At 45.3% G+C, this 26,078-nt stretch overlaps 1 protein-coding gene across 3 annotated transcripts in view; it reads right to left on the bottom strand.

Annotated features, from left to right (window-relative positions):
• Nucleotides 1-26,078, bottom strand: part of NRXN3 (neurexin 3) — a 1,496,329-nt gene that overhangs the window by 1,434,109 nt on the left and 36,142 nt on the right. For 2 of the 3 annotated variants that reach the window (XM_036267616.1, XM_036267617.1), the window contains exon 3: nucleotides 16,288-16,317. In XM_036267616.1, the coding sequence (XP_036123509.1) occupies nucleotides 16,288-16,317 (30 nt within the window). Of the gene's footprint in view, nucleotides 1-13,490; nucleotides 13,503-16,287; nucleotides 16,318-26,078 lie in introns of all 3 variants that reach the window. The other variant, XM_036267618.1, reaches the window with a different exon arrangement.

Here is a 26,078-nt window from a genome sequence, read left to right as displayed (position 1 = left end):
TTGAGTAAAGGACTAGGTTCTAGACAATGACAAAGCCACAGGATGGAAGGTGCCTCGATGACAATGTGGAGCAGAGATCCCTCCCTATCTGCACTGTGAACAGTGATGTGAGTGAGAAACAGTTGTTAGTGTTCAGCCCTGGGACTTGGGACTTGCTGGTCATGGCAGTTAGCCTATACTCGGTCTTATCCTGCCTCCTAGCCCACTCTGGGCTTTAGCACTAAGTCAACACGGACTAGTGAGGAAACAAGCCACGTGTGGCTGCCACAGCAACCCCACAGGAAACTACTTATCTCCAGAAAAAGGCTCTCACATTTTAAGAAGCACTTGGTACAGACAAAGCCCAAGACAAGAAAAGAACTGTATTAATAGCTTCTGGAATTCGTTATATAGGTGTTTTCCTCCTACTGTACTGTGAGCTCTGCTTAAGAACAAAAACGGATTTTTATTCATTTTGTGTATCCCTTGTGTTCATTGCTTATTAAATTCAGTTATACTGTGTTACTGTCAAGAGAGGAGGGAAGATATTATTTATTAAAATTATAGCGAAAGCCAGACATCTTGTTATGCACTTAACATGCATTAGTTCATTTACTTCTCAATTTTACCACAAGTAAACGAATGTATTATTTACAATGTTATATGTGATATTATCTATATGCCTTATTAAGAACTTACTATAATAATGTATTATTACCCCCATTTTACAGAAGAGCAAATGGAGGTGCAATTAAGTAACTGAGGTGATGGTATGTCATGTAGAATCGGTCTAGGTTTGAGGGCAGGCAAAACCAAGCTGATCTTGGTTCTGTTACGAGTTCGGGAGCTGGTTTTGTAACCTTGAACTTCTGCGTTCTTGTCTGTGAAACTGGGGGGAATGTCACGCAATCATTCAGAGATGTCTTTAAAGTGATATAGGAAATAAAGTTTAAAATAAAAAATCTTCGCTTTGGGCAGAGGAGGAAGCGGGAGAGCAATTGAAGAATCATTTCAGACGAGATAAACCATTTCTAAGAAAGAAGAGGCACTGGACCTCACCTCCAAAGCAAACTGCAGAGCCTACGGAAGGGCCAGCAAACAGAGACGCAGCCGCTCACCTCCAGGGACAGCAGTCCTGCCTCTCGCCACTAAATGGATGAAACAAAAATGCATAAAAGGCTTCCAGCTACCCAGTTGGCCAGAAAGGGCATGAAGGATGCGGGAGAGAGTGAGCCCATGAATCCTCAAATGTATTTTTTTTTCCTATTATTTTTGGAGGGAAGCCGACAAAAACGGGAAGGGATCTGGAAAGTTGACAAAAATCATTACTCTCCACAAATTACTTTAACCTTGCCTAGGCGGTGACCTTCACACTACCACTGGTTTAACGGCGTTTATTTCAACAGTAGCTGATTTCACTGTTACACAGAGATGCAGAGCACAAGATAATACAACTAAATCACTCTTGTAAATATTTAATATCATTGCCTTTCTCTTTTTTTCCTTTTAACAAATCATGATCAAAGCTGAGCACACAGTAGAAAACAGATTTTATTCTACTCCAGAAAAAAAAAACCTTAGTGCTCCTGCATTTATCTATCTAGTTCTCCAAATGACTTTGACACTCGAGAGCCCTTGTGATCAAAACAGTCTGAAGGAAGGCTATTCTGCAACAATTTAAGAACTGATTTTATGGCTGATCAACATCCCCCAAAGGGGCATAATGAAAGGGCACTGAATTTAAACCATCAGACCCAGGGCAAATCCTGAAGGAACAAATTTATTTTTAAAAGAAAACCAAAGCAAACAAGCAAGCAAACAAAAACACAGTAACATTGGCTTCAAGATCCACTTTATATTCTTACTTGAGAGAGAAATGAACTTTCTGTTTTAGTTAAAAATGTGTAAATACAATTAGTAAACGATTCTTAAAGGAAGAAAAAAAGTGGGGAAACTACTAAGCAATGGTCTGAAAATCAGTCCCAAGTGCATTTCTTCACAGACACTCACTCTGTTACAAACTGTCAACATGGGACAGTAAAAAGAAAAAAGAATAAAAAGTGTTACAACTTTTTTTTTTTAATCCTCACCTGGGGATATTTTTCTATTTATCTTCATGTAGAGAGAGTGGGAGAGACAGAAAAATATCGACATGAGAGAGACACATTGACTGGTTGTCTCCCGCACAACCCCAACCAGGGCCAGGGACAAACCACAACCGAGGAACATGCCCTTGGCTGGAATTGAACCTGGGGCTCATTGGTCCGCAGGCCAATGCTCTAACTGCTGAGCCAAACCGATCAGGGCACGTTACAGCTTTTTAAAGTCTACTGGTGTCACCATCTGACTTCAGCCAAGACAAAGCAGTGGACAGGGGAGTCCAGAAATGACACAAAGTATGACACAGTCCGGAAGGTCAGAGCAGCTTCCTGACAACCTCAAAGCCGGGGTTGGAGCCGTTTCTCAGGACAGTCAGGTTACGTAAGAGACAACCTTGTCCAGAATGCTCGAACTCTAATATTTCCAGAATCTTTATCTGTCACGATCTCAGCAGCCTGTGGATGATCTATAACAAATGTTACTCTCCCTGTGAAAATAACTAAGACAACTTAATTGCGGTCTTAGAGGCGACTTGGTGGGAGAGAAAAGAAAATGGCATTAGAAGGTCTAGGTCCAACCCCCAACATTGCTACAAAGTATCGGTGTAGCGATAAACCCTGCTATGCTCTCTTCTCTGCTTTGTCATCCACAAAGTTAGGTGGGGTGGACTAAAGGGATACTAAATTCCCTTTAAGCTTTGAAATTATATGCTGCTAAGGTTTGGGGAAGCAACCAGCATTAAAAAATAATAATAATAACTCTGAGTTCAACATTTTTGTTGTCTGCATGGTTCATATGGTTTCATCAAGTAATATAAGGAAATCCCAGAGCTCTCTGTGCACATAAAAAGCGCAAAGACATCCATCAAAGGCCTAAAGAACAAACAGGGTTTTATCAGGATTACTTTTGGTTATTGTGGGAGGCCCTAAAGGAAGGGGTCAATTGTTCCCTCTTGCAATAGAGGTGTCCAAAGCCTTTCTACTCAAAGTGTAATGGGATTTGGGGGAGACTCTGGCTGTCGATGTTACTGAACTCTGCTAAGAGTTATTAGCTCAGTGGTTCCTAGTGCCCATTCAACAAGTATTTACTGAGTCGTTTCCACTCTGAGGCAGGCACTGCTGTGGGCACTGGAGATACCATGGTGAATAACACAGATGTCGCCCCTGATTTTATGGAGCTTATATTGTCATGGACCACTCATTCCTTAGTGTTGTATGGTGCCATTTTAATTTGCACAGCACATTCACCGGCATGATATCAATTATTACCCAGAACAAACCTACCCACATAGGCATTTCACAGGTAAAGACATGGAAGGGCAAAAAAAATTTCGTTTGTTCAAAGTTCCCAGACTGCTGGTGATATGGACAAGATGCATTTATGATGATGATAAGTAATGTTTACTTATATTAGATCCAAGCTCTAATGTAAGCCTTTTATATACATCGTCTCAATAGTACCTCCCAGCAGCTCTGCGAAGTGGCAGTACTACTGTTACCATTTTACTTGTTAGGATAATGAGGCTTAACAAGGTTGCATAGCTGGTAAGTGTTGGGCACTAATGTCGGGGCTCTCATCTACCATGCACCCCGAACTACGCCTCTGACATTTATCTCAGCGGTCTTACCGTGGCCCAGCGCTGACCTTGCGCTAGAGTAATCCACACCTGGATATCTGGTTCCCAGGCTCCACCGCCACATGGATCAATCAGTTTAGAACTGGGAACCTCACCTGCAACAATTCTGGCCGAGGCATTTGTAAATGAGCATTATTGGTCACTTGGGAAGATGAAGGAGAGTACGGCTGGCTCAGCAAACTGCATCTCCACAGACCAGATAAATAGCCGCAGGCAAATGGTCTACTACAGATGGCTCAGTGACCACCACTTCATACTGAACGGACAGCACAGAAACAGCGCAAAGTCCTCAGCCTTGCCAAGAGAGAGCCCACAAAATCCTTAGCTGAGCCAATGATGTCTAAAGAAAGCACAAGTAATTCTTACCAGGAAGAATTTATTTCACCTACATGTTCACTGTCTGGAAGAAAAGCCGTTGATAGCCAAACTCCCAGAGTGATAGAATGAATGACCTTAGATATACAGTGGAGAAGTAATCACAATGACGGTTAACCTGCTCCAAAATTCTAAGCAAATAAGACTTCAACTTCCTAGTACTTTGCTCATCTTGTGCTGAGATCAGCTCTTCCTAGAATTCCGCAGGCCATTTTCAGAAGCATCGTTTACACGTACTGCATGGGATGTTCATCTAAGTACTTAGGTAATACAAACTGGAAGTGTTTTAACAAGACTAGTGTCTTTAAAACTGCAGTTCTTTTAACATCTGTGTTATGCATTTTACCAGGAAGCGGTAATTTTCCTATTGAACTAACCCATCTGAAAAACTACTCCCAATCAAAACAGAAAATGCAATTAAAAGGATTCTTGAGCGAAGCCAATCCCAAAGCCTCTTTCAAATTCTACAGACATTAGGACTTATATTAAACTTGGAAAAGACTTCAGAATTATATTGTCCAAAATTTCTCAACTGAACACTAGTTTTAATTCCAGCTATACAGGATATTTAAAAAGAAATAAAAGATTTTGCGCCAAATGAATTTGGGTAAATTTGAAAACGACATTTTCTTTCTTAGAGATTCATTATTTGCATTGTCATAACAAAGGTTCTGAGAAGTCCTGTAGTCAAAAACACGTGTTTAATTTTGTTTCAAACTTGTGTTTTGAGAACTTACTTTTCCCAGTACTTTTTTTTTTCTTGAAACATTATTAGCATTTCTCAAAAATCTCTCAGAAGATGGCTGTCTGGATGAACATGCTATCTGACATGAGATTCTGAAAGATGACGAAACTCCTCTAAATTCACACTCACTCACATTTTTCCTTGGGGCTATTTTGAAACCAGATGATACATTAGTTTTAAAGAAATATAACACTTAAAATGTCTCCAGTTCCTCTCGACTTGAATAATAAGCAAAGGGTTAGCATTTGAGTTCCACAGCCCTCCCGTCAACTGCCTAACGCACAAGATATTATATTGGACTATAAAACTCACGTTATCAAGTTCATGTTCAGCAATATCACCAATAATTGGAGAATGTGTTTTTCAATGCATAGTTTCAGCCAGTGAGCAACCTTTAGCAGCAGCGTCAAGGAGTAACTGTTCACAGTAGCAATGCTTAGTTTTGTTTAACTATTTCAAGAAAATGGGATGAGAGTTTTCCCTACCTTTGTTGTTTGATATACATTTTATCTTGTTCTGGGAGAAGTGTAACACACACACACACACACACTAGTATTTGAGGTTTGCTATTTATTTTTGGATACTATCAAGCCAATGTATTGACTCTTATTTCAGTAATGGATCTGCGGGCATTCGCAAGGCACAGTCATTAGCTTATCTTTAAGTAAATATTTTGATCGTCAGACAGCTCACTGCAAACAAGGTTCTCTTCCAAACACTCACTCCTGATGCAGCCAAGCCCACTGGCACATCACTCAATAACCTGTGTCCTCATCCCAGGGAACTCAAAGCACAGACAAGGAGCATGTTTTGCAGGCCTTCTCCTCAAAGGGCTCCTGAACATGTTCTCTTTCAGTCCGGTCTTTACGGCATCACCACAGAGCCCAGGGAATGAGCTGTCACACACCGTCATCCCTCCCAACCGCTGTCACAGAAAATCACACACTCACAAAACAGCGTTAATTGTCAGAATTAGCAACCATTTCAAAGGCAGCTGTTCTTTCACTCTTAAATAGGCACCAAATTTCAAATCTTCTCCCTGTATTGATCTATTGCTCTTACACACTTACACACACACACACACACATGCAATCCATAGCCAAATGAATTCTTTAAGTTTTTCTATACTCAAAGAATCAAAAAAAAACAAAAACAAAAACAAAAACCCACAGTTTATTAAGCCACAGTTCCACCCCAATACTTGCTGCCGTTGTTACAATCGGCTGGATGGCTTCCAACCTGCACAGAAGCATTTGTCACAGCTCCAGGTGAAAGGGCTCTGCTTTTTGTGGCGCCAGGGAAAAAAAAGAGCAGTATCTCTTTAAGAGTCAACAGTAAATTAACTTGCCCAAAAGAGTGAAATAATTAGCAGTTAGTAGCTTATTAAAAGGATGGCAAAGGCCAAGCTGCCATCTGGGATCTCCAGTTTCTGGTGATTGTGATTATGTCAAGATGTGGACGTTGCATTAGCTTTCATGTCATCACGCCTGCCCTTACTTCACATGTAAATTTTAATGAAAATGCGGCACTTTTAAAATCAGACGTCCATCAAAAAGTGTTATTAGTCTGGCTTTTTATAAAGCATATGCTCTTCGCTACCTCCGCTGTTCTACTTGCCACTAAATGCCTTAGGAAAAAAGAGAGGAAAACCCAATGATATCAGTTAGATATTCTCTTTGTGCAGAGGGGAACCTAAGCATCTTCAGAAACAGGGCAAAGCGCCACCTCACCAAAGGGCAACATTTTTGCCTCTATTCATACATGTGAAAACCACCATTCTTTCTTCTCTTTTGAAGTTAGTTCTACCAAATGAAAATTTTAAAAATCTGGAGTCTGCCTGCTGATTACTACATGGATACACACAGTTTTGCAGGGAGTGGGGAGGATAAATGTATTTATCGAAAATAAATGGCAGAAAGGAACATGGCAGAACCTACTGAGGGTGATGGATGCACTCTATACCTCAATCTGGATACATGGATATATATGGGTTAAAAATATTTAAGCTTCATGCTTACAAGTGTGGGCTTTATATACTTTATAAAATGTGTGCTAGCTCTCAATAAACAAATAAATAAATAAACCCCCAGTATGTTCACACACAAAGCATAGTCTCTTTTCTCATTCTGAGAATTCATGGGGTGGGTGATTTGACTAACTGAATTATTACCTAACATTTTCCCTTAAAAATAAATTAATAAAATTAACTTTAAAACTGCACACATGCTAATAAGTTGAAAACAGAATTTATCTAAGACTTTAGAAGGAGAGGTGGTTAGTACATTTGAAAGCCATTTTCGGACTCCTGTGGACTCAGCGAGGTGTTAGAGGGCCGGTCCCATAATTGCTTGGTCAGCCCTGTGTTCTGAGCACCTAGCACTTGGCTCTGTCCACCTGTGTTGAATGCCGAATAAACATTGCTTTCAAGTGTTAAAGCCAACAATCTGCTAAATTCAGATGCATAGCACCCTGGACTGTATTCTTTCCAAGCCACATGTGAAAACATATTCAGCCAATATAAACCTATTACTATGTATGTGGACAAACTCTACCTATACCTAGATACACATGCACCACCCTGCGTGCCTGAGAAACAGACCATGGTGTATACAAGCCTAAGAACATAAGGAAATGCACTTGGCTTGTTCTCTTATTAAATACTTTTCCATCATGCTAATGTTTTTAATTCTTCATAAATGAGATGTGTCATAAAGATAATACAATTTAATTCAAAACATCCTTCACCTGTCAGTGCTATCAAAGTTTGTATGTGTACATAGAAATATACAGTGGGGCCAGGCCGGTGTGGCTCAGTGGATTGAACGTTGTCCCATGGACTGAGAGGTCTGTTTGATTCCCAGTCAGGGCACATGGCCGGGTTGCAGGCTCAATCCCCAGTAGGGGGCGTGCAGGAGGCAGGCCATAGATGTTTCTCCTTCACATCAATGTCTCTCTCTCTCTCTCTAAAAAATCAATAAAAAAATTTTTTAAAGAAATCAATAATTGAAAATCATATATCCCCTAAGAGTTTGCACAAGTAGATCACTATTCATTCACCTTCGAGAAGAAAGTGTTTTATGATATTGATGCATAGATATACATACACACATACATACATACATAAGATCTGTGCATGATCAATAAATCCAAATGATAACTGAGTTGAAAATAAATGTGGTGCTTAGAAACCTGAGAAATATTTTCCTGTATGTATTGTCCATTAGAATTTAATTGAAACATCCATTGATCCATAGTACAATTTACTAATCAATCTACCAGTCACATTCACACATTTTTTTAAATGTTCCAAGAAACAACTGTTCTAAAAATATATATCTTTGGTGTCCAATAGAAATTTCTAAACAAGGAAAAGGAGAAAGAGCACTTTTCATATTTTTAAAGCACCAGCTTAGAGACATCACTGTCAGAAACACAGAGTTGCTAAAACCAGGCAATTATACTTATGTTTAAAATAAATCTATTTTCCCCCTACAGACTTTTAAAACATTAGAAGGTGGGGGAGGGCATGGAAAACAGCTTCTTTTAAAAACAAAGTGATTTTATTTATTGTCAAGAGGACAAACCAGCGGTGGATGAGAAACAGATGAGGCAAGAGATGGAAATGTAATATTGCCCCTATTTTATTATAATTAGATATTTATAGAGCACAGATGAGTTTATTTTCATAATTAGTAGCTGGCATTGCATTTACTAATTTGCATAAACAGTTGGCTATCAAAGCAGTAACTTATTTGCAGGGCTCTCAAATCTTAGCAGGGACAAGAGGGGCCTCAACTCCTCAAATCAGCTTTTTAAATGTCATTACCAGCAAAATACAATCTACATGAAATCATGTTCCAGTTCATGTAGCTTGATTATCTCTTTCCAGTATGTCCAATGTTGACTAGTTCAGTATGGACAGCCAATGGTCAAATCTACATGGGGAAAAAATACGTATAAATAAATCACAAGGAGTTTCTAAATTCTGGGGGGTTAGAGTGGATCTCGGGTTCAACATAGCCCAGTGAATGAAGAGCTCTGTAGAGCAAAAGGAAACAGGAATGGAGTGCCCCCAGCCACTCTGGCCATTTCAAGATTGTGCCAGTTCTGGGCAATTGTTGAAAGTGTCAGTTACCTTTGTGGCTGGTCATTCTCAACATTCCCATACCCTCCCCTGCTTTACAAAACCGACTTCACCAACACACGGATCAGGCTCCCTGGCATTAATACCAGGACAAGCATGCTGCCAGTGGTTACCTCCACTATTGACATTCAGCAAGAAATTTTGGATGAATATTTTATGTCTCCTTTCTCCTCAAGCCAAAGGTCAAAAATCTGTGGTTCAAGAGCCAAACCGCGCGCGCGCATGTGTGTGTGTGTGTGTGTTTATACATGCATACAGACACAGAAAGATGCTATGAGCTGACATTTTTATAAAATCCACCCCTGGCATCTCTAAGGATCTGGCAGCGTGAGGCATGCATCCTGTGTGGCAACAATCATCTGGAGCAGAGTAGAGGCTGCCGCCCTTGGCAGGACCTCTGCTCTCAACTTGGCCACAGTTCCCACTACTCCCTATTGTCTCTACACTAATATTTTTCTTAGGATGGGATCTGCTCCTTGATAATACCTATCAGGCCCCTGTAGGCATTTGAGTCTGCAACATGTACTTCAAGTTCAGTTTCAAGGGAAAGTATGTGCTAACCTAACCCAGAATGGACAGTCCCCAAATTAACCAGAACAGGGGGGAATGGTGACCAAAACACACTCTGAACACCTAGACACAGGCTGTTAAAGTCAGGTACAAAGAGCTGACCACGGCTTGATGCTGAATAATTCCTTTGGTCTGCCACTTGTGGATGAAGTCACATTTACTTTCGGCTCAGTGCAACCCACTGGTCTCCTCAATGTTGTGGTTATCATGACAGCCTAAACTTCCTGCTGACTCCGCTATTCTTTCCAAGACAAGTTCACCGCTCCATCACTCAGCCTTCGAGAACCACAGAACCTGAGGCAATCTTTTCTCTGACAAGCTCCTAAGAATAAATCCGAGGACCTTTCCCACTTTTATCCTGGTGTAATTGGTGACCATTTCTCTCTGTCACTTGTACACACAGGCCAAGGGAGGCCTGGGTGAGGAGGGGCTGGAGCCAGACATCTTGCCTCACTCCATGACCCCTGGGGGCTCCTTTGCTCACTCGGTTGGGGTGATGAGGGTGGTGACAAGAGGCAGAAGTTGGTGTACAACCCTGGACAAAGTACTGAACTAAGTGGAGTACAGATGACCAAGATGACCAAGACACGGCCTCTGTCCTTTAGGGAGGTGGGGGCACTGAAACACATGCGTAAGCTGCTTTAAGACAGCTTGGCATAGGTTCTTCAAAACAGCAGCACAAAGTCTGGCAGACCTAGCAGGCTTGGGTCTGGAAGATGATAAGGGAAAGCAGGGTAGTCAGGGCCATTCAAGAAAGGCAGAGCGTGGACAAAAGACAGACGGCGGGAGCCCATGGTGAGGATTCAGGAGAGAGAGTGGCTGCCTTTAGGAGACAGGGGAGCAGGCAGAGGTGGCGACAGTGCTGAGTGGGCTGTGACAGTGTAGAAAATAAAGCCAGGGAGGCACGCGGACAACTACACAAGGAGAATGCATCAAAAGCTTTTGAACAGATGAGCGACACAATCCGATTTCATTTTAATTTTGCTGTATATTTTCACTTTTAGGGAAAGAAGAGCGACAGCAGAATAAGAAGGATTAGGGACTCTGAGTCCCTTCCTCACGCAACCTCCTGTGCTGGTACATCTGGACATTAACAGACAAAGACGTTTGTCTTCTTGCCAACTAGAAGAAGGCGTGGCCCAATCCCCAAATAACTTTTTTTTTTATCCTCACCCGAGGACATTTTTGCATTTATCTTCAGGTAGGGTGGGAGGGAGAGAGGGAGGAAGAGAGAGAAACACCAATGCGAGAGAGATACATCAACTGGTTGCCACCCACACAATTCCTACCGGGGCTGGGGACAAACTGCAACCGAGGTATGTGCCCTTAGTGGGAACCGAACCGGGGACTCTCTGGTCCATGGACCCATGCTCTAACCACTGAGAAAAACTGCCAGGGCCAATTCGCAAAGAATTTTAATAGAAGAAACACGGAGAGAGAGCTCAACTCTGAATGGAGCATTCAAGGATAGTATCAACCACGAAGTGAAACTACCTATGATTTCATTGGGCAGATAAAAGGGGCTGTTGCAAGAGAAAAACAGAGTAAGAAAAGCTGGGAGACAGGGAAGGCCCAGCGCGTTATCTTGGCATCCTATTTGGCAGCCGAGAGTAACAGGAGAGGCAGTGACAAGCACACAGGGCCGTGTCAGGGATGGCTTTGAAATCGAGATAGCTGACCCCGCTCTCCACTTGGTGGACGGCAGAGCTAAGCGGTTCTGTGACCGGACAGGATGGACGAGAACAGACACAGGACATGAAGAGGCCAGGGCCATAGTCTACTAAGGGCTCACTGGGACCTGAACTAGAGTGTTGACAGTAGAGATGCAAGAGACATTCATGGGAGAATCTCAACAGCTCTCTCAACTGCTCACCAGGAACGAGGGAGTCTGGGAAGGGGAAGGAGGGAAAGCCATTTCCGGTTTCCACTCGTGATACGGGGGACGGGGCCACCAGGAACAAAAGCAGGGAAGTGAGTTCGTGGCCAGATGGTGAGAGGGTTGACTGGAGATATGCCGAGGTGACAGTACTGGTGGGACATTTAGATGGACGTGTGTTACTGAGAATGCAGAGTGGCAGGCTAGACCTTGAGATAGCTCAGTGCCCAGGAGGTCATCCTTGGATCCAAGAGAGGGTCGTGGTTAGGGCTCGGATTCTGGGTTTCATTTCCATTAGCAGCCATCTGACTTCAGTTCCTCCCTGTCTCAGCCTTGTTCCACTTATCCATAAGGCAAGGCTGACCCGATCACCGGCCTCACAGAGCGGTTGTGAGGACTGAGTGGGACGAGGTGTCTACAGCCCAGGGCACCGTCCACGGCACATAGGACACAATCAGAGCCTGGAGAAAGGAAGTAAGATACCCACATGCAAAGCCTGAAACCCCGGGACACATCTATCTTATGGGCTGTTTCAGGGGACTAGAGAAATAAAAGGGGAGAGGTGGGGGGACTGGGGGGAGAAGGAAGGGAGACTGACCGATGTACTCTCCGAGAAGCCATGGGAGGAGGGACGGGGACACAGTGCCGTGGCTTCAGAAAGGTTGGTGCTTTGCCTGTGAGGAAGGAGAGCGCTGGCAGCCTCCGGCGGAGCGAAGGAGAGGAGGGGAGGTTACAGCCAGATGTGCCCTTTCAGCCATTACTGCTCTTCCTCAGCCCCCCTCCCACCTCCTTTCAAAGGTCCCGCGCTCATAATGGGGCCAGGGTGCCCATGCCATGTTTCTGAGAAGGGACCCACCGGTGATCGGCATGAAAGGAACAGCAGTCGTCTTACCCCAAAGTGAAGGGACTGAGCGGCTTCCAAGGTCACCACACATAACATTTTAAAAAATCCACAAAAGCACGAAAATCAAATGAGAGATGGCCAGTCCACAGACTAGCCATCAAATCGTCATTTCAACAACCTGCCAGGCCCCCCTTCTTCGACACCCTCACGCCAGCACTCACATTTCCGATTTGTTATGAGCCACTCTGGGCAGGAAGCAGCAGCTCGCAGCCTCCCAGGGATGGGAGCCGGAGAGTCAGGGAGCAAGTGGGGAGAACCGAGGCAGATGCATATTTATAATTTAACGCCCTTAAGTTCGGAGCAGCTAATCCGAGCTGAGCTGGCGAGCCAGGTGCTCCGGGCTCGGTCTCCGACGGCTTTGACTAGGAGCGGAGGAGTGAGCTGTGCTACCCAAAGGGGGGGAGCCCTGAAAGGCACCTCCGAGCCCCGAGCAGCCCACCACTCAGCCTCTCCTTCCCCACGTCCCCGCCTGCTGGCGAAGGTGGACTTTGTGTCCAAACCAGTATCACCTCTCGACTTGCTCCTTAGGATGGAATGCATTGCCATTCCGCGTCCTTCCACCCCCCAGTCACCATTCGCACCCGCCACCCCCCATCAGAAAATCTCCACTCTCCAAAATACAGGCAAAAAATCAACATCCCTCAAGTTTCACATTAAATAATGTGGCAAGCAATTCACCAATCCTCTTCCCTTTCTGATCTATCATCCTTCCCTCACTGACGTTATCCCCAAATTCAGTAGTAGTAGAGACAATAGTACGTCATTTCACACCTCCGTTCCCTCCATATGTGTATAGGGAGGGATCCGTAGGAGAGCCTGCATTAAGTAAAATAAATATATCTTCCCCACACCGCAGCACCACTTTCAGTCTTCCATTCCTTCTGGAAGCAGCATGCCATGATGGACACGGCCCCTCCGGGACTGAGCGGGAGGTGGGCCAGCTCAGAACCATCCCCAACCATGGCACGTGAATCGCACCAAAGAGAAATGATAGCGGTGGCTTTGTTTTTTGTTGTTGTTGTTTTTTTTGTTTGTTTTTCAGTTGTTGTTAAAAGCACTAAGTTATAATCTGAACTGTATTCATCAGAATCCATTCCCCTTGGGTGCATCAATATTTCCAAAGGCAGATTGTTATAATAATAAAAATAAAACGGTCACTACCTTTACTTCTACCTACAGAAATGAAGTGGAGGGTCCAGTTAAGAAGAAGCAGCGTGGTGTCCACCGCGGAGGCGGCAAGAGAGGGAGAGAGCAGGAGAGTAGAAGATCAGGACACTGAGACACACAAAGAAGTGTAACACACATAACACATCCCCACGACAGGAGCGACAGCAGCACAGAACACATTGACCGTGTGACGCTTCAACAAGCCACAGCAGCGGAGCAGAGCCTGCGAGGCGGCTCCCATCTGCGTCGCGTGAAGCTTCCCCCCCTCGGCGTCCCCGCCCCATCCTTAGAAACAGGGCCACATGCACAAGCACTGCACAGCCACGGGGTGTGGGATGGCACGCTCTGAGCCAACTGCCACTGGGGAGGGCAAGTCTCAGAGAACCCGAGTTCTCCTGTGTTTTCCCAACGTCAACATGAGTCATGAGGACCAAGACTGTGACATACATGTATGGGGGGACACACACAATGTACATAGTTATGGATATCAAAAACAATGTGTGGAGATCCTGTGGGAACCAGACAGAAATCTCTTTCTTTGGTGTTGATGGGATAAGGAGAAGGAAGGATTATAGGTGGGAAGTAGAATTGGATTTGTAGGTAATCATCACAAGGGCAAGGACAGAAAAAAACATGAGAGGAGGAGGAATGTAGCTAAAGGACCTTCTTTAAAAACAGATTAAGCTGCCAAGTTGCAACTGAAAAGCTCAGTGGCACTGACCACCCAGAAGAATTCTGCATCCTTGTGTGAAAACCTCTCTACGAGGAATCACAGTAAAATCTGTGCCTGCCCCTGTTTTACTGCCTAAAGACTCTTTTACTAGGAGATGCCTGACCTGACGCCCAGGGAATGCACACACGGGTGTGTCTGAGTTCTCCACTCGTGTGCACATCAAGCTGGGTGCCCAGGAGAAGCTCAGCAGTGAATGGAAAACTGGGCAAGGTATTCAATGGAAGTTCTCCACTTGCTTGTCATGCACCCTTGGGATTTAGCCCTCCGAAACACCTGTGCTGCATCCGTGGGTCCAAAACAAGCCTAATTAAGATTAAAGAAGTCCCCACCAGCCTGTCCCATCTGCTTGGACTCCATCCTAGGACACCGGCCATATGATGCACCCAGACCTCCAAGCCACTGTAAAAACTGGGTTCACTGGTGAGAGAATGTTACAGGGGGTCTTCTCATCAGGACTCTGAGGGCCTGCTTTTTCTAGTGTAGCTTGTTGTCAAAGTCAGGCCGGCACATTCCAGCAATTCATAGAGCTCAGGTCCACCCCCTTCATCCAGTTGTGCTTAACTTTCCCAGACTACCTGGCCACTAGGTCGGCATCAGTGCCTCCTCTACTCATGTCCACTTCATAGTTACCTGCTGTTAGCAGATAACTTCACCTACAAGAATAGAGAGGCTTCATCCCAGCCTCTGCCAGGGCTCCATCTAACACTGGAAAGGTCACCTGACCTCCTCCCTCCAGCTCTGCTCTTTGATATCAGCTCTGTACCAGACAGTATCTTCATTGCAATGTCCGGAGTCCACATCATGGATCGTGGCTCAGGTCTGAAGGATACACTTCTATTGGAAAAGTGTGCTTCCTTCTTAGCCTGCCTTTATCAAGTTAGGATGCCCTCAACTGCCCACCTCTGTAGCTACCTGGACACCATAAACAAAATCTTCTCAGCCCTGGGTGGTTCCTGGACCTGATGAGACTCCCCTTGGTGGCAACACTATCTGGGGGGTCCAATGCAAGGAGTCGGGGGGAGGGAAAGGAGCCCCTCAGTGCTGCCCCACCCCCTCAAAAGATCAAGAAGAACAGGAGAACAAGGAAACCCCCTTTCTTCCACTTTTCTTTGGTCCTCCAAAAGAAGCACTGAGTCCCAGGTGTATTTTGAAGAAAAAAAAAAACACAAAAGAGGAAATCAAAATATAGTCTTGTCCCGTCAGGGCGGGGCAGGTAGCCCAATCTTGCCATCATCCCGCGGCTCAGAAGGAACACAATAGTAACAATTGGACAGTGACAGAAAAGACCATTTTAAGTAGGCTTAGTTCTCAAATCCTGATTTAGGTTGATAATGTGGAAAATTTTTTATTTAGGAGAAAAAGGCTTCATTCACAGCCCACCCTGTGCTTAGCTGAGCTGAATTTCCTGCACAGTTCATTCCCTGCATATTTGAATATTTTAGGTTGCAGATGCTGAATTTACAGATCTTTATATGCCGTTTTCTTCAGGGTGTATAATGAGTTAGAATCCTGCCATGAGGACATTAGCATGTTCTCGTGGTGGTTTTTGCTTTTATACAAAACGGAAAACAGTCCACCCCCAAGGGCTGCCTTTCACCAGGAGGGGCTGAAAGTCATTACAAAGGGCAGTGAGGGTGGAGGGGAGACAGAAAGCAAACGGAATTCGGGAGAAGCCCGGCTCCTCTCCCTCAAGCCCAGCATGGGGCGTGGGGAGGAGCAGGAGGAAGTTAACCGCTCTGTTGCTCTGAAATTAGCTTCATTCACCCCCATTATCGACACCGTCATGCCTTGTTTCATGCTTCCCTCTCGGAGGCAGCCCTGCAGGGCCAGCGCCCTGATGACAAATGTGCAGAATGGCAAAGCCAAGGAGATGATGGGGGTGGGGACCAGGATGCATCGAGAAAGGTGCCCCCGCCACAGGGGTGCTGCCGCCAGCCTGGCCCGGGCCAGGAGAACAGGAGCACGGCCTGCCAGCGATGAGGAGGGTCTGAGCCACCAGCCAGAGCAGGAAGGCAAGCGATTCGGGCAGCTGCAGCACCACAAGCAAAACGCACCTACCTTGTTCACTCATCATGAGGTGGGAGAGGCCTTGAGGAGGAGAAGACACAGCCGGGAAAGGGGGAGTAGGAGAGGGAAGGAGAAGGGGGAACAAAAGAAGACAAAGTTAGAATTCGGAATGCAATGCCATCGTCTCTTAATTCTTGAGTGGAGGAAGGGGTGGTAGGGTACACACACCCAGGAGCAGGCAGGAGCACTACCCACCTTCCTGCCTGGGGTCAGAAAGGCCGGCCCAGTCCAGACAGGCTTCTGCTTGCTGAACTGCTCGGGCCTCACCCTGAGGCCTTCCACCCTGTTCTCTGCCACAGGCAGGAGCTGGGATAAATCTGTTAACGATGAGGTCTCTTGGGAAAGAGACCCAAGAGGCCAGGCAAAGTAGGTTTCTTTCTTTCTTTTAAATTGCTTTTAATACTAATACATGGTCACTGTAGAAAGTTGGGAAAATTCAGAAAGGAAAAAAATGACCTGTAATCTCACCACCCAGAGATAACCATCCAATGTGTGTATCCTTCGAGAGACAGTATTCTTTTCTACAAAACCCGAATGATACTGAACACTCCAAACGGTCCCCACATGCAAGGGCTGTACTGACAACCCCACCACCCCTCTTTTTCCTAGAAAATCCCTCACCTTTGGTCAGGGAGGTCTAGCCCAGCACTGAATGGGTTAAGGAAGAAACCACACTCTCCATTAAAAAAATAAATAAATAAAAAAGCACAACCTCTGGCTATGTTCTTACGGAAGTCAAACAAGGTTATTAAGAGCTCGATACTTCAAGGGAAGCATGCGCTCTGATAAATCCATTAAAAATAAAAATTTCCAACCCGTAACCAACTGCACCCATTATTTGCAATTTCTGTGTTTTTATCATTACTGGAGATATCTGACAAAACCCAGATCACCCCAGAGAACCGTTACCCACAGTGAAATTTAGAGATATAAGGGATTCATAAAGGAGAAAAATCTCTGAAGTATGGGAATTTCTCAATGTTGTTGGAGATCACTAGCGATTTAGAAAAGTAATCAGACAAAATGTGGGCCCAGCAACTGACTTTTAAAAGATCAATGATATATTAAATACATAGATAAATACACGTGCCATAAATGTCACGGAGTCTGTTTTCTTAAACAACGGTTATTAAACTATAATCATATTTTAAATGCATATTTCTGGCATTCATTTCTTGAGGCCTAGGGTTAGTACTCATGGAGGAATGGAATCACGCCACAGCAATGATTTGTTTTGTTAAAAAAAATTAATTTTTGGTCTTTTTTTTTTTTTTTGGAGGGAATAGTAGAGAGAGAGAACAACGGGCCCTAGATTTGGCTGAGAGAAATTTTGGCAGAAATCACCATTTCACAAATGCCTGATATTTCAGGACCAAGCCGAAGCCTTCAATACCCAGATCAAGAGCACTAAGGGAGAGCATCTGGGACAGACAGGTGGACCGGGAACAGAATAGGTGCGTGACTCCAGTGGGTGACTATTCACAGGAGGGTAGTAAATGTTAAGAAATGAGAAAAAGGGAGATCTAAGGAGACACTTAAAAGTAAAATAGAGGTTGCCCTGGCCAGTTTGGTTCAGCTGTTAAAGCGTCGGCCTGCGGTCCAGAGAGACCCGGGTTCGGTTCCCGCTAAGGGCACGTACCTCGGTTGCAGTTTGTCCCCGGCCCTGGTTGGGTCGTGCGGGTGGAAGCCACTCGATGTGTCCCTTTCACGTCAATGTTTCTCTTTCTCTCTCTCTCTCTCTCCCTCCCACTCTATCTGAACAAAATATCGAAAAATGTCCTCAGGTGAGGATAAAAAAAAAAAGTAAAACAGAGGACTTAAAATGTAAGAATAATACTGTACTGTATACTTGAAACTTGCGAAGAGAGTAGATCTTAAATGTTCTCACCACAAAAAGACATTGTAATTATGGGGTGGGATGGCGGTGTTGGTTAGTACTATGGTAGTAATCATTTTACAATATATAAATGTATGAAATCAACACATTGTACACCTTAAACATACACAGTGTTATATGTCAACTGTATCTCAATAAAGCTAGGGGAAATTTAGTTTTTTAATTTATTCTTTTAATATTTATTGTTGAAAGTATTACAGATGTTCCCCATTTTTCCCCCAGTGACCCCCTCTTCCCCACTCCCACCCCTCCTGCCTTCCCCACACTATTCTGTGGCCCCTGATTATGCGTATATGCATATACATTTAAAAATGAAAGTACAAACATTTTATACCCGTGAGTGAAGATGTTTGGCAGCTGGGAGAAGGAGTGAGTAGAAGAGTGGCGGTAGATTAGTCTTTGTCTGACCCAAATGGACATTTCAAAAATGTACCAAATGAAGAGTAAGCAGGACACTTGGTAGTCAGAGGGTAGTCAAAGCCCTGGAGAAGCCTTACAGTTGGGCCTCATTTCTGTGCTACAGATGTGTTTCTTTACAGCAGTATTTCCCAAAGTGCATTTGATTGATCATCTACATCAACCACATGAGGGTGCTTATCACCGGCGAAGACCCTGGGCCTCACCCCAAATCTCATGAATCAGAATCTTGGGGACGAGTTGGAGGGAAGATCGGAATTGGAAACAGGTTGCCCAAATAACTCCCATGCTTGCTAGAACTTGGCAGTTACCCCCTTAAGAGTGGCATATAAATCAAATTTTGTTAAAGTACATTGTATGATAAATGCAGTAAGAGCTGTTGGATATTCAATGGAACCCTGCAGCGGATCCTTCTGCAAAGGGAAGAACCCTTTCAAAATGCAAATAACCCACCACCTGTGTCTTTAAAATTCAAATATGTACTTTGCAGGCTTTATTAAGCTACATATGTAGTGGCAGCATTGCAGCTCCAATCAAATGTTCCTGTGCTTCAACTTATAAAAATCTTTAATAGAAATATCAGGCCAGGAATGCAGATCTGGGACCCTGATGTCCGAGCGGTGGTGCTGCAGGCAACGCAGCCACGGCTGTTCTCTCATTCCCGTGCAGGGTCACTTCATCCCCGTGTAAATCTACATATAGCGTCTCTTTCTCCGTACTGAAGTAGAGGAATTAAATGTCACTAATTACAGCAAGTGCCAACGTTGAATTCTTATGAAGCCACGAGGACTTTTGAAAAGAGTAATTACGTAAAATCAGAAGGTAATGGAAACATTCACTCCAGAGGAACTAAGGAGCTAGTGAAGGTGGCAGAGGGTGGGCGGGAGAGAGAAGCCACAAGTGACCACTCTGTAGGGTGACCCGGAATTGGGAAAAGAGAGAAGGGGGGAGAAGAAATATATATCTTAGCATTTTAAGCACTTCAAACAGAAGAAATTCTGTTACCTTGGCAGAAAGGCAGAATTCTAACAGGAGGTGAGGTTCGTTGTGTATGTACTATAGGCAAGGCATGGCTATGTGTCATCTCAGTGAATGTCGCTCTACGGGGTAGGCATTGCTATCATTTCGACGTTACAGATAAGCAAAGCGAGGCCTACAGCCAAAGTCACACTACTTAGTAAGGGGTGAAGTGAGGATTCTCAGCCAACAGATGGGCTCTCCAGGCTGTGATGGTAACCATGACACTAGCTATTCCGTCTAATTCAGTGCTGGTAGAGAAGGCAAGACACGTGTCTTAGAGAATTCGGGAGCAGAAAATAGTTCCTGGACATGAATTCAACTTCATCCCTGACGTACGATATAAAAACCCTGGGGGAATGCGCCATGTAAATGGCCACCATCTTCCCCTCCTCGATTTCCATCCCCAGGTTCTATGAGAAACATGAAGTGTTTCCTTTCCTAGGCTATTTCTTGAGGTTTTTAAGCCACTTCCTCCTTCAGCGGAAATCTGAACACAAGACACACTCAGGCTCCTCGTCACTGACACTGGCCTATGTGAGACCATCAGGAAGCCAAGCTAGAGGTTTTTCTTCAATAAAAACGTGCCCAGGGGCATGTGAGCAAGGGAAGGACAGAGACACATGGTCACAGGTGTAGGACGTCGGCCACTGCAGGCAGAAGGGAGGGCTCAGGGGATGGGGTGCTCTTGAGGAGAAGAACACTTAAAGGGAAGAGGTGGGATCTGAACAGAATCTCCACCTACTTCCAGAGTGACGCCTCAGGGCAAGTCCCAACCTTCATTGTGGACTTTGGGGGTTCTATCGGGGGTTCACCAGTAGCTTACAGCAGAGCCTGAGCTTGCTCAACCTTTTGACCAATGATGGCTGAGGACACTCATGGCATGCAGTCTTGTTGTGAGGAACTAAAGCTGGGAGTAATTGGTAATCTGTTAGATATCAGAGTCAGGGTCCAAAAGGATGTGAACAGGCAAAAGAGAAATTTAATTTTAAGGGACACAGGTAAACTCAAGCACTGAAGCAAATCCTCCAAATAAAAAGAAGCCAATAATCCCATCTCTTCTCAGCACTGACTGTACCCAACCTAGGGTTTTGGTTCAGAGAATGGTGCCATGTATTAGGAGAGGCATGAACCAGGTGAGGTGTGTCCAAAGAATAATCAGAATGGTAAGGGGTCCAAAGCATGTCATGTGCAGACTGGCTGAAGGAAGCGCTATGTACAGACCAAAAAAGAGGGAGCAAGTAAGGACAAGAGAGCTATGGTCAAGCATTTTAAAAATTGCAAGAGAAAGAAACACGCACACACTGCAAGAACAGAGGGTCCACGGAAGAGATTCAGAGTGGGCTTTTGAAGATAACTACCAAAAATCCAATCCAACTCGAAGACTCTATGAACTAAGATGATCTCCAAAGAGGCCATACAGCTATTGGGTTTCACGGCATGAAACTTCTGATATTTGACTGGTTTTGACCTACACAATGACAATTTTAAATGGTTCAAACTAATATCACCCATTAAAAGCAAGCACTAACGAACACTTCAGTGAGTCACCTCCTAGCAACCATGAGCTGACACTAAGGGAGGTCACTGTTTACATGTGTGATTTTCGCTCTTCCACAATCCTCGCACAGTACCGGGGTGAATGGAATGGAATAGTTGGACGGAGGAGGATGATGGTTTCCAGAAAAAAAGCCTGGTGCCAACTCTCCCAAGCAGGTGTTGCCCAGGTCCCAGCCTCTGGGTTTACCCTTCCATGATGCCACCGTGTTCCATCTTCACTGCCAAGCCCTTTGTAGGATGTCCAAGTATTTTTTCCTGTTCCCTATGACAGGAACATACAGAAACAGTCACCAACAGTTTCTGTATGGCGTAACCACAGCTGCAGAGGAAAGAATGTTGGCAGCATCTCCCAATCGATTTCACCTCTTTAGGGGAAGGAGGAGCAGGGTTTTCACACGTGGGACTAGCATAAAAGGAGGAGAGATGAAGGCAGTCTTGCTTGTCACTCCAAGGATTAAAGGATCAGCAATTATGACTTTTAGGAAAATCTTCCCAAGGAAGTCCTCTTTGCCCTGCAGCTTGTCACGCACTCTCTAAAACACCTCTTCATTCACAAATCACATGACGCAGGAAGGGACACCTGATGTGCCAGATGAAAGGACAATACCCTAATAGCTTGTGGCGTGTGCTGGGTTTTAAAAATCCAGGGCTGAATTGAACAAAATCAAAGACTGGCCCCATGTCTAAGTCAAATAAACCATTGCACAGGGCAGGAAGGGGACGGGGGCATGGCCTAGGACCCGTGCACACAAGATAGTAAAGACTTTACAGTGCCATTGAGTTCAACTTAATTCTATAGTCATTGAAAGAAGAAAAAAGAAAAGAAGGTGCTTGTTGTCATCATTAATAGATACAGGGAGTCCAGAAAAGGAGAGTAATAAAACCACCCTGTAATGTAATGAACTGGTTGGGACATAGCCATATACCGTATGTGACGTGGGCATCCTTCTTTGGAAAGAATGCAAAAAAAGAAAAGGGTCATGTTTCAGGGGACAATGACCTGGATAAAAAAAACAACAAAACAAAACAAACAAACAAAAAAAACCCCCTTGTATAGAATGCCCAAAGAAACTGGAGATGTTTTAGCCTTTAGAAAAGAAAATCCTTAAAGACAAAAGCCCTGTCTTCAAACACTGGGAGTGTAATTAGATCTATTCTGTGTCTCCAAGGGCTGGGAGGAATGCAGGTGGAGAAAAGCCGTAGTGACTCAGAATAACTAAGAGCTGGCGAACACTCAGTGCTGTTAGGACGGAATGGAATGGTTAAAGGAGCAACGTTGCTCGTCACTGCAGGGGTTCAAGCCAAATCTGAATAAACTCTTACAGGAGAGACTCAAAAATTAGGTACACCAAGAGCCTTGGCAACCTTCTGGGTCCTTTCCATTCCTGAAACTCTGAATCTAACAACAAAGTTCTCCGAACACATATAATAAGGCAGGTGTGGCCACGTATGATGGTAAGTTCTCAACGGGTAAGACGCTGCCTGGCCTTCAGCAGCCCACTGTGGCCGATGAGGGGCATGTGGGGGACAGTCAACAGCTGACTGTACAGTATTAGGAGGATGGCTCTACTAGCCCACGCCCTCAGGTGCCATGGGAGCTCAGACAAAGAGGAGACCAGTCATCCCAACCGCCCTTAAGGTATATAGGGTATAAAACAGTGCTTAAGAGTGAACCTTTCCAGACCTTTCACCTTCCAGCTCACTTTCCTTTAAAACAATGGTTCTCAAACTTTGGTCATATCAGAATCCCCGGGATCTCATTCATGAGCCTCCCGTGTGCCCTGGCTGCGGACCAGAGTTTGCAAAAGCAATGCTCCCAAGCTAAGCCCTGGCCTCAAATCCCCTCTCTATCGCCCATTAACTGCAGGATTCTGAGCAAGTTAGCTTTCCTGTGCCTCCTTCCTGCAAAACATCTGCCCCCCACTTGTACAACACTTTCTCAGGATCACTGTGACGATCATGAGCAACCATGTCTGGAAAGCACTCGGCACAGTTCACGGCACAGGGAGGAGCTTGCAGTCCTTGCTGTCATTGTTTAGGACACTGGTATATCCAGGCTCTCTTTCCGCCCCACCCCCATCTCCTGCCAACACCAGCACCAGCAGCGTGCCCACCAGGCACCCTCAGATGCCTCCATTAAAGTCACAGTCAGCGAGGTTACCCCACAAGAGGACCCACTGTCCTCGGCTCTCGGCTGTGTCCCATCCCTGTGCTCCTCCTGAGGCTTAGCCCCACAAACTAACTAGCTCATCCCAGACCCTTTCCAGCCCTCCCTAGGCAGGTCTACAGATTGGGAGGGTCTCCAGGGCTGCCATAAAGAAGCTGTGTGACTTAGCTGAGTTCCATGGAAACTCTATGGCCTCAGTTTCCCCTCTTGTACAAGAAAGAAATTGGTCTAGAACACTTCCTCTTTGGTCTCACCAATGGCATTTTGAGCAACACAGATCTTTGCATGAGACCCTCCCCTACATGATAGCACATTTAGCACTCATTGTCCTTCCTACCACATGCCACCAATGCCCCCTCATTATTGAAACAACAAATATAGTCCCCACACGTGTGACAGGGGCCGGGTAGGGCACTACCATCCCACTGAGACTATGGGAGAACTAATGATTTTTTCCAGCTCCAACTCTGACCTCACCTTCCGGAACTGAGAAACAAAATGGGACTATCACCAGCATGCCAGTGGGTCTGCTTTGCCAAGACAGTAAAAGAGGAGATTTTAAAAGACCTGTAAGAAAGGCACCAAGGCCCAGCTCTCTGCTGCCTTGAGTTAGCAAAGCTGGAGACAGGCTGGGGAGCAGCTCCTCACTCACACTTACTCATCAAGAACTGCATGGGAGCCAAGGGGGTCCTCCCAGGCCCCAGCCGGGAAATCGGCGGAAAGCTGAGCACCAAGCCCAGCCCAGGGCCCCTTTCCAATCCAAGGACACACAGCAGCAGTGGATTCCCCTCAGCCTGCACGCCCCACTGAGCCAAGCCCAAGACAGGCGCTAAATAAAGATTGGTTCAATTACCTTCTATTCCCAGGTAAACGCCAATAAAAAGCAGACTTTCTTCCAGAGGCTTTGGGGTAAAACTAAGAGCTAAGTCCTGAGCACTACTTATTCATTGAGCAAGTATTTATTTTGTGCCTATGACATATTGGTTCCTTTCTAGGCCAAGAGCACACAGCAGTGAACAGGAGTGTACCTCTGTGGGTGTACATCCTGGCGGAACTCCCTGGGAGATGTCTCCAGGACCAGAAATACCAGGGTCTGAATCCTGCTTCACTACTGTTTACTGGGTTTATGAGTTATTGTCTCTGAGCCTCCTCCCTTTGTTCCTGGGTGAAATGGGTCTAATGACAGAATCTACCTCCTGGGGATGTCAGAAGTAAATGATGCATGTAAAACCCTAGTGTTTCAGTGCCAGGCTCAAAATGCAAGCTGAATAAGTGCCAGGTGTTTTCCCTAATAAATAAGGGAGAAAGGCAAGTGGGACTATGGCCCAAAAGAAAAGGAAAGAACAGACACGATGTATTTCGGGTAGTATGGAGTTGGGAGCTTGTACATCTTTGGTAAAGAAGAAGGCATTTACCTGACTGCCATTCCCCAGGGCACCTCAGTCAGACGGCCTACTCATAGACCTCGGGATGAAGAAGCCTGAGAGGCTATATTATTCAAATTCATCCCATTAAAAGCAAGCGACCTGATGCCTGGAGAGGTTGCATGACTTATCCAAGGCCACACAGCTCCTGGGGAAAGAGGCAGAGCCAGAAGGGGGCAGAACCACTGAGCAGAGATCCCAGATCTGCATTGAAACCCTGACACTTCCATGCCTGCTGAGACTTGGGCAAAGGATATTACGTCTCAGAACCCAAGGTTCTTCATTTGTGAAGTGGTAGGTGCCCGGCACACAAGGTACTCTATAAATGTCAGTTACTGGATTCCTGGGCCTTGCTTGAGAGCAATGGTGGCCAGGATCTAAGTTGGAGGGAAACCTTCACTTAAAGAATGAAGGTCAGGTGGATGGGGACGAATGTGTCCCGGGAGAGATGAGTAGGTGTGTTTAGAGGGCTCGACACACAGAGTGGGAGATGATTCTGACCCAGGCAATAGAATGTCCTCTGTTGTATTTAAACCTCTCTGAGCCTAAGTATCTCCATCTGTGAGATGGAAATGCATGCAGAGAAGATCGAATGAGACAACTCATTAAGCCCTGGCCAGTTTGGCTCAGCAGTTGGAACATCAGCCCATGGACCAGAGAATCCCGGATTCGGTTCCTGCTAAGGGCACATACCTCAGTTGCAGTTTGTCCCCAGCCCCAGTAGGGGTCGTGTGGGTGGTGACCACTCGGTGTGTCTCTCTCACATCGATGTTTCTCTCTCTCTCTTTCTCCCTCTCTCCCTCCCGCTCTATCCGAAGATGAATGCAAAAAAAATAAAAAAAAGTCCTTGGGTGAGGATACAAAAAAAGATAACTCATCAAAACAGCAAATGTCTAATCGCTTACTGTGTGCCAGGCACTGTTCTGAAGACGTGACCCCCATGAGCTCACTTGGCCTGCACAACAGCCCTGAGGTGGGTCCCTGTTGTCCCCTCCTACAGGTGAGGAAAGTAGGGGCACAAAGAAAAAGCACCTGAATAGTTCACACTGTGCGCCGGCAGAGAGCTGGGGTGTCAGCCCAGGCATCCGGCTCCCAGTCCGCTCTACTCAGGGGTGCCAAACTATCTCTGTCAAGGGCCAGATGCTAAATCCTTTAGGGCTTTGCAGGCGTAGGGTCTCTGCCGCAGCTTCTCCACGTTGCCTTTGCAAAGCAGCCATACGCGGTGCTGAAGCCAATAACGGTGCCTTTGTTTCAACAAAGCTTTATTGCAAACGCTGAAATCCGAACTTTATAAAATTTT

This window comes from Molossus molossus, unplaced genomic scaffold, assembly GCF_014108415.1.
Source record: "Molossus molossus isolate mMolMol1 unplaced genomic scaffold, mMolMol1.p scaffold_m16_p_1, whole genome shotgun sequence".
Lineage (NCBI taxonomy): Eukaryota > Metazoa > Chordata > Mammalia > Chiroptera > Molossidae > Molossus > Molossus molossus.
The sequence above is the reverse complement of the archived record's forward strand: the minus strand, read 5'-3'. Positions and strand labels throughout refer to the sequence as shown.